Below are 12,952 nucleotides of genomic sequence, written 5' to 3'. Positions count from 1 at the left end.
CGACTGGTCTTCTTCTTTAAGCGAATTTTCTTCATTTTTCACACCTCTTTAGGCTTCCAAATCACTTTGAATTTCTTCTATATGGACCTCTTTGCCTTTAAACCTTATTAAAACCTATCAAAAATATTAAAATTCTGAAAATCAAATATAATGAAACTAAAATTAACAAATTAACTAAAATAAGCATTAAAAGTATAAAATTACTAAACTAAAAAGGCAAAATGGATGCAAAACTACTCTAAAATACTTATATAAAATGAATTTATCATTGATATTCAAGTATTATTCATATAATTAATGTGATAATGGATTTGTGTAATGTGAAGGGAGTAAGCACATCTTGAACAAGTCATAACAAAGCAAGAGTTGTTCCACAAGAAACAATGAAAATGCAATATCATATGTGCCCATCTCTTTCAATAGGAACTTGTGTTTGAAATTATTCATGTCTATTTATGGTGAGGGAGAAAGACTTTGCAGTATTTTGGGGGTATGATTTAACCAATTTATAAATGTTATATAAAATCATGATAAGACTCGCTTAAAATTATAATTTATTTATTTTTTATTCATTTAATTTAAAAAATCCCAATGCGTATATGAAATTTTCCCATTTTATTAATTACTCATCTTAGAGTTTAAAATTAGTTTCTTATTTAAATTTTCCTGTGAGATAGATGGCTTCATATTTCATGCCTCATTGTATGGTTTTCTTAGGAAATTATTATGTATTTCTGATATATGTACACTATCATTCATATTTATGTGGGTTCCATCTCCATAATTCATGTAGAAATTGAATTTATGTAAATAGATATATACTATTTTTTAATGCATTAGGTACGTGTATTATATAATATCATTGTGATTTCACATTACCATTTGAGGTGAAATAACAACTAAATGATAATTAGACATATAAGTAAACATATAGTTATTATATTTTGAAAAAAAAAAAAAACTGAAAGATAGTTATAGATTTTTGGAACCCATATATATATATACATGTTCGCTTACTATTAGATTATCATTTTATATAGAATATCTTACACGAAATCATTACTTTATTATATAATTTCTCACCTTGGAACTTCCCTGATTTCTTATTTCCTAATCAAAAAGTTAAAATGTTTGTTTTAACGAGAATTTTTAAAAAAAGGTTTTGGCTGGGCTCAAAAAACCAAATCCCATGAACGGCTCAAGTTAGGCTGACCCCAATTTTTAAGATTTTTTTTTTCCTTCATATGGCCGGGCTCAGGTAAGCCCAGCCCCTAAATGCGGGTGAACTTCGCCTTTGGAAATGGATTGTTGTAATGTTGTCATAGCATGATTGGCCACTTTCATAACTCACGCCACCAGGCTAGTTTGATGAAATGATTAAAAACATATAATTTATCCGATAATTTTAAATTTTGATAAACTCAAATTCAAATATTGACCTCACTAATTCTCTAATAATAATAATAATAGGTCAAGCGAAGCATTTTTAGCCATTGTGGCAAATTTAGTTGGCCGTTGATCATCAATGGTGGACAAACAATCATGATGAACAAAGAATGAAAATAATTAATTTCAATAATCCTAATTCAATGAAATTAAACAGCATTTTATTTACTTGTTTTACATAAATTTTCATATGAACATTTTAGCTATGGTGATTTTACACTGCAGATGATATAGTTCTGATAGATGAGATGTTAGAAGGAGTCAATAGAAAGTTAGAACTTTAGAGAAGTACTCTAGAGTCAAAGGGTTTTAAGTTAAATAGAACTAAGATAGAATACTTGCATTGCAAGTTCAGTGAATGCCAAACTAGTTATAAAAATGAGTTAATTTGGATGGAGTGGTACTACCCCAAAGCAATCACTTTAAATATCTCGGCTCATTCCTTCAAGTAGATGGAGGATGTGAGGAGGATGTTAGTCATAGGATTAAAGCCGGATAGTTGAAGTGAAAAAGTATTACATGAGTTTTATGTGATCATAAAATTTCTAATAAGTTGAAAGAAAAATTTTACCATACAGTCATACGACTGGCCATGTTATATGGTAGTGAGTGTTGGGCATTGAAGGAGTCGCATGTGTCTAAGATAAGAGTTGCGAAGAAGAAAATATTAAGGTGGATGAGTGGTCATACTAGATTATATAAAATACGCAATGAGAGTATTAGAGAAAAGGTATGAGTGGTGCCAATTGACGATAAGTTGAGAGAAGGGAGATTGAGGTGGTTTGGTCATGTGAAGCGTGGACATATAGAGGCTCCAGTTAGACAAGTAGAACACATTAGATTAGAGGATAGAAAGAAAAAAGGGATAGACCTAAACTGACTTGGAGAAGAGTAGTACAACATGATTTAGAAGCATTATACATTTCCGAGGATTCAACCCAAAATCATTTTGAATGGAGAAAAAGAATCCATATAACCGATTCCAAATTCTTGGGATAAAGGCTTAATTGAGTTGAGTTGAGTTGATTTTATAATGCAAATATATTAACAATGAATTTTATAAATGCAGAATAATCAAACAACATACTTATGCAGAAACAATTAAATATGAAAAGCTAAACAATTAGTGTCCCAAATGAAAATGTGAAGCCTAGTGTGACTTGTTTAGTAACTGAATGCATAATTCTCAACTCTCAATCTAATAAAGCTAGAATGGAGTTCTTGATTTCTCAATCTCCTACTTAATGATAAAAAAAAATTAAAAAAGAAAATTTGAAATTAGCTAATAAAATTCATTTATTTTACTTGGACTACAATTAATAATAAGAAATTTTTTACCTGCACCAATATGAATAAACATGTAACAAATAAAAAATCACGTACGTATATTTTTGTATGGAATTCACAATGATTTTAATTAAAATGATAATTAATTATTAATTAAGTGTATACATTTGAGTGTAAGTAAAAATTAGAACCAACAACCCTAGTAAAAGTTATTATGAAATTTGCTCATCTGTACTTTTTAACATGTTGCTGAATCTGTCTATCATTGGAACAAGAAATTCGATCAATATCTCTCTTCCTCCTACCAATGTACAATTGCTTAGGAATATTGGAAAATCCAATCTCAGAGTCTTCTCGTCATCCTTGTTCATGATGAGATAAAGGGCGAGGATGATAGCTATTGAAACATTAAAAATTGATACCGGTAAGAACCTTGGCCTTCAATAAGAACACTCCGAGGGACGCAGAAGTAAAATTAACAGCTATCGATTTTTTTTTTCAATGGCTACCATTAGCACATCTCCATTGCAAATCTCTCCTTCTCTTCGCCTGCTCTCAAAAGTTGCCATCAGATTTGGTGTTTACGCTGTTTATGATAAGAATGATGATCTTCATTTAACAATATTCATTTGGCCTAATAATGAAAAAAAAAATCTAAACTTTTTAATGTTTTTGTAATTTTATTTAATCCTTTTTATTCTAATTTTGTGATTTTATCAAATTTAAATATTAAGTGCAATTTGTCTAAAAAATAAATTTAGAAATAATGTTGCCTACGTTGCAGCTCATTAGAAAGAATAATTTGAAGAACAAAACATGAAAAGTAAAAATGAACATGAGCGAATTAGAGTATGATTGGTTTTCATATATAACCCTTAAAATTACAGGAAAGATGGGAGTGAGGTTAGTTCGAATTTTTTTATTTACTTTTTCAAAGGCAATTCATTATTATAACAAGAAAGGAAAAGAATTAGCCCATCAATTATAACCGTTCCGCTCTATTAAAATTAAAAAAAAAAAGAAAGTGAATTACATGACTGTGTTGGAAGATAAAGAAAACAGAGCACTGTTTTTGTTCATCCGAATTCTCCAAACTCAGAATTCACTTAATCCTAAGCGCATCAAATTAAGCCAATTATTGAAGTAATCCTCTTGAGACTGAATAAATACAAGAGAAAGAAAGCGCTTAAACAAACTGCAGTACTATTGTGGACTCAAAATCAACATTCAGAGGCGCATTAGCGCCTCCTTATTGTGTTGCAACCTTGTTTTACTGATCAAAACAATATGCAAAGTTGCTACATATATATTATCAACAACTCTCTATTGGTTGTTGACCCAGAATTGTTTCTCAAGATAGTTCACCACATTCTTGTCCAATTGGAATGCCTTGGCCAGAACATCAGGGTTAATTGGTGGATTGGATCCAAACACTGCATTTGCAATTGTAATGACTCCTGGATTTTGGCTGCTCAGTCCAGCAATAGCAACTGCATTAGTATTTCCAATGTTGAATTGAAAGTGAATGAGACCAATTGGAAACACAAAAACATCTCCCGCATTTAGAACTTTGGTAATGAGGCGATTGGGGTTTGATGTGACAAAACCCACATACAGGGTGCCTTCCAGTACTACTAGAATCTCAGTGGCACGAGGATGAATGTGTGGTGGGTTTAGGCCTCCGTATGGCGCAAAGTCAATACGAGCTATAGATATACCAAGAGTGTTGAGTCCTGGTATTTTGTCAACATTCAAAAGAGTTACATTTGATCCGACTTGATTTGATGTATTTCTTGGGATGTTGAGACCCGAAAAGGAGAAATCGTTTGCTGTTGCAAGCATCGGGTCTCTGCAGAACTTTCCATTCACGAACACTGCATGGAAAATTAAGTTTGTGAATCAGTCTCTGATAATAATCTTGTCCAAACGGATGGAAGCTAATAAACTGCATCACATGTATAGATGAAGGAAAAGTGATACTGAAATAGAACACACAACCCAAAATGTATGGAATAAAAGAGAAAGAAAGAAAAAAAAGTTAATCATACCACCATCCTTGGGATCATTGTTGGCAACACAAAAGTCTTGAAGAGGACTAGGGTCGAAGGCAAAGGCGGAGGAGGAAGACAAAGCCAGGACAAAAGCCACAAGGAAATGAGCTCCTTTCATGTCGTAATTAATTAGGCTAGCTAGGCTGGATGTCTTTAGCTTTTTACTCTGGAAGACTGCTTGAGCTGAGTGAGGGTTGGGAAAGCTTGCATGGAAAACAAGTGTATTTATAGATGGGATTTGGAGTTATTGAACTAGTCCATGTTATCTGCGCAGTACAGTAAATTAATGAATATTTGCTTAATTAGTCTCCAGTGGTTTTTTTTTTTTTTTTTCTTTTTTTCATGGATCAACCATTCCACAACAACTATATGCATTTTTCTTCATGTCTATATGACTTCCCATGCTTACATCAATACAATTTGGATTGGAACTAGTCCTTCCTTCGATCTTTTCCATGTTTTCGTCTTTGGTTAATTAATATAGAGTAATTGAAGAGTAACATGTATCCTACAAGTTATTAGTATAACAACAATTCTGGAAAGAGTAAAGAGTACTTAAAAGAAAAAGACTAAAATTTTGTTGTTGCCAACCAGTTAAAGACTTTGCTGATGGAATTTGAACATCTATTTTAATTGATTTAGAGTCAAATAATATGCTTTGTAAAATTACATCGGGATATTTTTTTTTTGTCCCAATAATATGTTCTTATATTTATCACTAATTACATTAAGAAACAATAGTAGATACCACAAATAATTAATTATCTATAAAATGATATAAAAATAAATAATTAATTTTTTAAAAATGAAACTTTTAGTTACAATATATTATTTTTAGTGGTCACAGCGGTGGCAAGTTTTCTGTTTAGTTGGGACAAGGTCAATGCAGTTGAAAGTTATCTACACTGGATAATGCATGGATTTATTTCTTTATTGGTAAAAATCAATTTGAAAGATCTTTTCTTTTGCCTCCAAATATTTTAATTTGGGCATAAATGGTTCATATTTGACTTGATCAATTAATACCATAACTTAAATTTTCATTCAATGAAAAGGTCCAGTTGCAGGCTATATATGGTGTGTTCGACTTTTTTGCATGGTTTACTCGGTACAGACGACATAGAGTTGGTATTTGTTAATTTGATTAAAAAATTTGCTATGAACAGAATGAGAAACAAAATTAAGGAAAGAAAAAAGAAGTAAAAACTGACTAGTTCCAAGAAGATCGAATTATATTTTGGAAGCTATAGAAAAAAAAAGTGTATTTAGATTTGTGATAGAGGGAAATTTTTATCTAGATCGAGTCTATTATAAATCCAAAATATAAATGTGGGACTCATATTTTTAATAAATGGATCTTATCATATATCTTGTGTCTTGAGTTTATGATAAATTGGGTCTAAATAAGAAAAATCCTGTTGTATAATGTTTTGTCTATGGAATCAAAAGAAAAAAAAAAAAAATGAGAATGGCATTGATGCCCAAAAAAAAAAAGCAGTGGCGCTACCCTAAGAAAAAAAAATCCAAGACTAAGCAACTCCGAGTTATATACAAGAAAAATTTAAATTAAAAGTACAATAAAAACGTCTTAAAATGTTTAATTAATAAAATGTTACTATATCCATGTCTCAAATAATTTTTTTAGAACAAATTAAGGATTCATCCTATGATATAACTATTTTGTGACAAAAAATGTCTTTAATGAAATTAAAAATAATTATTAAAATTATTTTCAATTTGAAAAAAATATCTTTAATAATTTTTTGAAAGTAGAGATGTTTTGCTAAATGTCTTTAATTGTGTATTCACGGATCGTTAATTTTTTTTTTTATTTAGAATGTGTGTTTACCCATTAGTGATTTTTTTTTTTCATTTTTATCCAAGATATGTATTTATTAATTAGAGGCGTTTTCTCATTTTTTATTCAGTATATTTATTCACCAATTAATGACTTTTTTTCAGTTTTTATCAAGACTGTAATTATTTATTTTAAAAACTTTTTTACGTGTTTTTATGATTGTTTTTGTTTCTCTTATATTTTTTTATTGCTAAAGATTACCAAAAATTTCTTAAATTTTTGTTAAACAAACTGCCCTATAATCTGGATATTTTCTTTATTAAATAGACAAAAACAAATATGGATTGCAACACATAATAAATGACATATTTTCCTTACTAAATAGACAAAATAAATATTTGTTGCAACACATAACAAATGTTAACTTATTACAATTGAGTAAATTTAACTATGAAAATGTGGTGTAATATTGTCACCTCTAACGACCATATGACTTAACTTAAACATGACCCGACCCATCTGGACTTAATCCAATTAATCTGAACATTGATAAAATAATTAAGTGAATAAAATTATTTTTTCAATAAATTTAATATTTTTATATGAAATGACTCACGATTTGAAATAATTCAAAACCTTTTTTTTATAGTGATTTGATAAATAGTAAGCTCGCATAAAAAAGACGAAATTTGTGATAAACCCACCTGACCAAACCATTTACCACCAATATATGAAATGTAATTATAACTTTTTTTTTTCTCATGAGGAATTCAATTTTTATTGTTTGAATAACTTTAATTTTATTGAGATAAACTTGAATCATGATTTTGCGATTTAACATCCATTTCCATTTTCAATAACAATCAAAGTAATCTTTTAATGCTCTTTTCTATCATTGCTTATCATTTTTTTTTCCTTTAGATTTTTTTTTTTTCGGCAAATGGTGAGTTTTCACCGATGAATACTTTCATAATATTTTTTTTATCATTTTTTTATTTTTATTTTTCAAATAAACTCTTAAATCTATATCTGTTAAATTTGAATTCATTTCCTTAAATCTGTGTATGTTAAGAACATATCTAATATTTTCTCCCAATATTGGGGTTTTGCTTTTCAATTACTGGGAGTCCTGTCACCCTTAGTGAGGTTTTATTTATATTTTTGTTTTTTGCAATTTTGATAGACTTTTGGGCAGTTCAAAACACACAACTCAACTCAACTCAATTAAATCTTTATTCAAAAAATTTGGGGTCGACTATGTGGATTCTCTTTCTCCACTCTAAACGATTTTGGGTTAAATCTTCAGAAATGTGTAATGCTTCTCAGTCATATTGTACTACTCTCCTCCAAGTCAGTTTAGGTCTACCCCTTTTTTTCTTTCTATTTTCTAACCTAATGTGTTCTACTTGTCTAACTGGAGCCTCCGTATGTCTACACTTTATATGACCAAACCACCTCAATCTCTCTTATCTCAACTTATCCTCAATTGGTACCACTACTATCTTTTCTCTAATACTCTCATTACGGATTTTATCTAGTCTACTATGGCTACTTATCCACCTTAACATTCTTATCTCCTTAGCTCTTAGCTTAGACATATACGACTCTTTCAGTACCTGATGTAGCCCAACCGCAAGTGCACGGGTCGTTCAAGTAGTATAGAAAAAGATATCGTTCCCACGGAGAGTTGTGTTTTCAATTGAATTTTTGATGTAAAATAAACTATGTTAAAATTGTATTTTAATCAAACAAATAAAAGAAATTTGGGAATTTGAAGCATAAGGTATGAAAATGCAAAACTAAATTCGAACAATGACCAATTTAATAATTCGCAAAATAAAAAAATTGATAGTATTAATAATGAAAATTAATAAAATGAGATTAAACTAAATACTCAAAAGTAAAATTCCAAGCAATAATTGATAAAAGACGATTCTGGAGTTAAGAGTTCATATTCAAGTCATTTTGGGATTTTCCCTAGCTAGCCTAATCTATGAAATTTGTGGGTTTAAAGGAGATTAATTCTAAAATCCTTTGAAAACTCTTTCGAGTGAGACAAAGAGTGTCTCAATTAACTTAATCCTACTTTTATGGAGTTAAAATCAACCAAGACCCATTAGGTTCTTTAATCAATCTATTAAAACTCTCTTAACCCTTTGTGACGCCCCTTACCCGTCTACCGTATAGCCAAGCAAGAAGTGCCACATTCAGTGCCGGAGCACCCTATCTTGTTTTATCCTATCTATTATAAACTTTTGATGTCATTTAAAACATGTATTCTATGTGTAGAAATTTTTTTTTTTTTATATATATCTTATTTCTGTAGAGACCCGGACAGAGCCTCCCTTATTTTATTAGCCTCTGGCGGGTTCCACTAATCACCTGTTATCATGTTCATATTCATTTCACACATTTCCATATCATATTCTCATGTATCATATCATTTACAATTATTTATGAGATCTAAAAATGAAGTATTATCTATTGCATTTATATAGAAATTCATAGATAATAAATTACAAGTTTTCATTTCAATCTCAAAGTTTAATTACAAGTCCAAAATGAAATACATCATAAACTAGTAATTACATCATGACTAAACATAATGAACCAAAATACTAGTCTATACATGGGCCCTACCAAAATACAACAGACCGGTGAGGTGACTCTGGACAATGGCAGATCTGATCAGAGCTCTGTCAGTGCACTACTGATGTCGTCTTTGCACGCTGTCATTCTTGGGACTGATGCGGCTGATCTCCAGTACCTACGCGATGGAAAACCAACGCGCTAAGCATAACTCTTAGTGGTGCATAATTTATAATAACAATAATTTAATAATTTGAAACAATATATGCAACTCATAATTTTTGGGTCTTTTACATTTTTATTGCTCTTTGGAAATAATTAACATTATCGGGATCTTTTATAATTACTTATTGTATTTTAAGTCTTAATTAATTTTTTTTATCAGTGCCCAAGAAAACCTATAACAAATTATAAAAGCTGGATATACGGGTGTATACTGGTTAGACAGCCATATGTCTATCCAAGATATCGTCACGAGCACGAGGCCACCGTCGCACGAGACTTGTCGGAGCTTGTAAAGCCAGAAATAAAGTAGGCACAATGGCCCGTAAGTAGACATATAGCTTGTAGAACAATCATACCAGACATATATTGTCAGTTCATGATTTTCTCGGTAGGCAGTACTGCTATCTGTAGTCCCTAATTGGTATACCAATTTATCCAAACTAAATAAATAAGTCTAGGTATACTATGGGCAATTAAACATTTTTAATTAATTTAGCACTGTTCACTATTACTATTTTCTAGTACTGTACATTAGTACCATTAATTTCATATTAATAGGACATTAGTCCCAATTTACATATTCATATCATTTTTAATATTTAATTCTCCTTATGAGTATTTTAATTATCATATATAGCATTTTTCCCATGAACCTTTCTTTAGGTTAATGTTGATGTGTTATCTTTATCTAGGAATTTGACTAGGTTGGGATGTCTATTTAATCACAATTCCTTCATAACAATTGCTCCTCTATGTTTAAACTTGAATTTCAGTTTTTTAATCACTAAATTTGGGGTTATAGAACTCAAGTTATGGTCAAAATACCAAAAGAATAGTATTTTGGGACATTTTCTGGGTTGGCAGTTTCAGTGACCCAACTTTTGCTAACAATTTGAATTGGTTAAAGGCAAAACTGGGTTAAGTGTTCCTCATGAAAAGTGTAGCCCTATGTCTAAACTTTCCATGGGTAAAATTTTAGGTCATTTGGACCAGTATAGAGAGAGTTATGACCAAATGAACACGTACTGTTCATTTAGTCATTTTCTGGGTTTGGGTGCAGGGAAATCCGAATTTAGGCAGTATTTAGGTCAAGTTTTGGACAGAATTTGGGCATGGTTTCTTCATAGAATATGGGCTATTTTGGGTCTAGTTTCACCCTCAATTGGCCTCATACCAATTGGGGTCACACAATTTCATTTATGGCCTAAAATGTGTACTGCCCTCAACAAACACAACCTGCAGAAAATAGCACTTCCAAAATTTCATTTCTCCTCCAACTTCCTTGCTTCAATTTGACATTCAAGGCACTTCTAAATATCATCAACACATCTCAACAATCCCAATTGCATGGTATAATACAAAAATAGCAAAGTTAGGCCAAACCCTAACTCACAATTTCAACCTCATAAAATCTCAATGTAAATCAACTTCTAATACTTATAATGCATCAACCCACATCATTAAATCACTTTATATACATCATAGTCATCAAAAACCATCACTCACCATGGGTACCAAAAATTCACTCCCCTCATAACTCACCTATTTCTTTTAGTTTCTTACAAATTTCACTTCATTTTAACCTTAACTCAAGGATTAATAAAGGAAGAAAGGAAGATTAGGCACTAACCTCTTGGGTAACTTGTTAAACTTCAACTTTTCTTCTTCTTTTCACTATCAATGGCTTCCTTATGGAGTGGGCTAACTTTTTAATGAAGGGGTCTATGGGTTTTGGTGAGTGAAAGCTTGGGAAATCAAGCTTTAAGCTTGATAACAATGGTGGGGAGGGAGAGACCAAGGGAGACGGCAAGGAGAGAGAGAGAAGAGGAAGAAGAAGATGGGTGGGGTTTTGTCTCTTGTGGTTATTTATATATATACATTTATGTGTACTTTATTGTTTTTAAATTTCATAAATCTATTTCCTTTCTTTTCTTTCCTTTTCTTTCCTTTTCTTTTCTTTTCTTCTTCTTTCTCTTCTCATTTTTCAAATTCAAAATCATTAAATTAATTTATGTTAATTATTCTATTTCCAAATTTTAAATTTGACATTTAAGTCAAAATTCACCTCTAGGGGTGAAATGACCAAAATGCCTCTCATGGTGCTCATCGGATTATTTTTATTTCTCAAAATTTTTTCTATATTTTTTTAATATTTATTTCATTAATTTATGCCTCCTCACTATAGTTTAAGTGTAGTTCCAGACATTTTGACTGTCCGAACAGACATGAGTCGTCGGAATAGTAAATTATACGGACTACCTATGGTGAGGGCGCTACAATTCTTCCCCTCTAATAGAAATTTCGTCCTCGAAATTTACCTAATGTGAAGAGCTGAGGGAACTGCTGCCTCATCGTCTCCTCGCTCTCCCATGTCGCTTCTTCCGTGTTATGGTGTCTCCACAAGACTTTCACTAGTGGGATCCTCTTGTTTCTGAGTTCTTTCACTTCCCGTGCCAAGATTCTGACTGGTTCTTCTTCATATGTCAAATCAGGTTGCACAATTATCTCCTCTGCTGAAATGACATGTGAAGGATCTGATCTGTATCTCCTGAGCATCGACACATGGAATACACTGTGGATCTTGTCCAGCTCAGGTGGTAAAGCTAGCCTGTAGGCTACTGGACCCACACCCTCAATGACATCGTATGGACCAATAAACCTAGGGCTCAACTTACCCTTTTTACCAAATCTTAGCACTTTCTTCCAAGGTGATACCTTAAGAAACACCTTCTCGCCAACCTCATACTCTATATCCTTTCTCCTCAGGTCGGCATATGACTTCTGTCTGTCCGAGGCGACTTTCAAATTGTCTCTGATGAGTTTCACTTTTTCCTCTGTCTGTCTCACTAAATCTGGGCCCACTATTTTCTCCTCACCCATTTTTGTCCAGCATAAGGGAGTTCTACATCTCCTCCCATACAACGCTTCATATGGAGCCATTTTTATACTGGCTTGGTAGCTGTTGTTGTAAGCAAACTCTACCAAAGGAAGATACTTCTCCCAACTTCCTTCAAAATCAATGATGCAGCTTCTCAACAAATCCTCCAATACCTATTATGTGATTCATGTCATTTTTAGTAGTCTTTTAACATTTATAATAATTTACTAGGTTCTAAGGGTTACCTGAATCACCCGTTTTGACTGTCCATCCGTCTGTGGATGAAAAGCCGTACTGAAGTGTAGTCGAGTGCCTAAAGACTCCTGTAGCCTCTTCCAAAACCTCGAAGTAAATCTCGGGTCTCGGTCAGATATGATCGATGTTGGCACTCCATGTAGCCGGACTATCTCATCTATGTAAATTTCTGCTAATCTCTCTAATGAGTAGCTGGTTCTAACTGGTAGGAAATGAGCTGACTTGGTTAATCCATCCACAATCACCCATATAGTATCATGCTTACTCTGTGTCAATGGTAGCCCAGTCACAAAATCCATGGTGATGCGGTCCCATTTCCACTCTGGTATGGATATAGGTTGCAACAACCCTGATGGAACCTGATGCTTAGCCTTAACCTGCTGGCATGTCAAACATCTAGTCACAAAATCACCAATCTCTTTC

At 32.0% G+C, this 12,952-nt stretch overlaps 1 protein-coding gene across 1 annotated transcript; it reads right to left on the bottom strand.

Moving 5' to 3' along the window:
* Nucleotides 1-3,716: 3,716 nt before the first annotated feature.
* On the bottom strand, nucleotides 3,717-4,966 carry LOC110644241 (germin-like protein subfamily 1 member 17). Its single transcript, XM_021796937.2, has 2 exons — nucleotides 4,782-4,966; nucleotides 3,717-4,607 (listed from the first exon to the last, which is right to left on the bottom strand). The coding sequence occupies exons 1-2, from the start codon at nucleotides 4,900-4,902 to the stop codon at nucleotides 4,057-4,059; spliced, it is 672 nt and encodes a 223-aa protein (XP_021652629.1). The 5' UTR covers nucleotides 4,903-4,966; the 3' UTR covers nucleotides 3,717-4,056.
* Between the last annotated feature and the right edge of the window lie 7,986 nt (nucleotides 4,967-12,952).

Source organism: Hevea brasiliensis, chromosome 7, assembly GCF_030052815.1.
Source record: "Hevea brasiliensis isolate MT/VB/25A 57/8 chromosome 7, ASM3005281v1, whole genome shotgun sequence".
NCBI lineage: Eukaryota > Viridiplantae > Streptophyta > Magnoliopsida > Malpighiales > Euphorbiaceae > Hevea > Hevea brasiliensis.
The sequence above is the reverse complement of the archived record's forward strand: the minus strand, read 5'-3'. Positions and strand labels throughout refer to the sequence as shown.

Coding starts and splice junctions, on each gene's coding strand:
- LOC110644241 (XM_021796937.2), bottom strand. CDS start 4,902: ATGAAAGGAGCTCATTTCCTTGTGGCTTTTGTCCTGGCTTTGTCTTCC. Junction 4,608..4,781: donor CAATGATCCCAAGGATGGTG/GTATGATTAACT, acceptor TTTTCCATGCAG/TGTTCGTGAATGGAAAGTTC.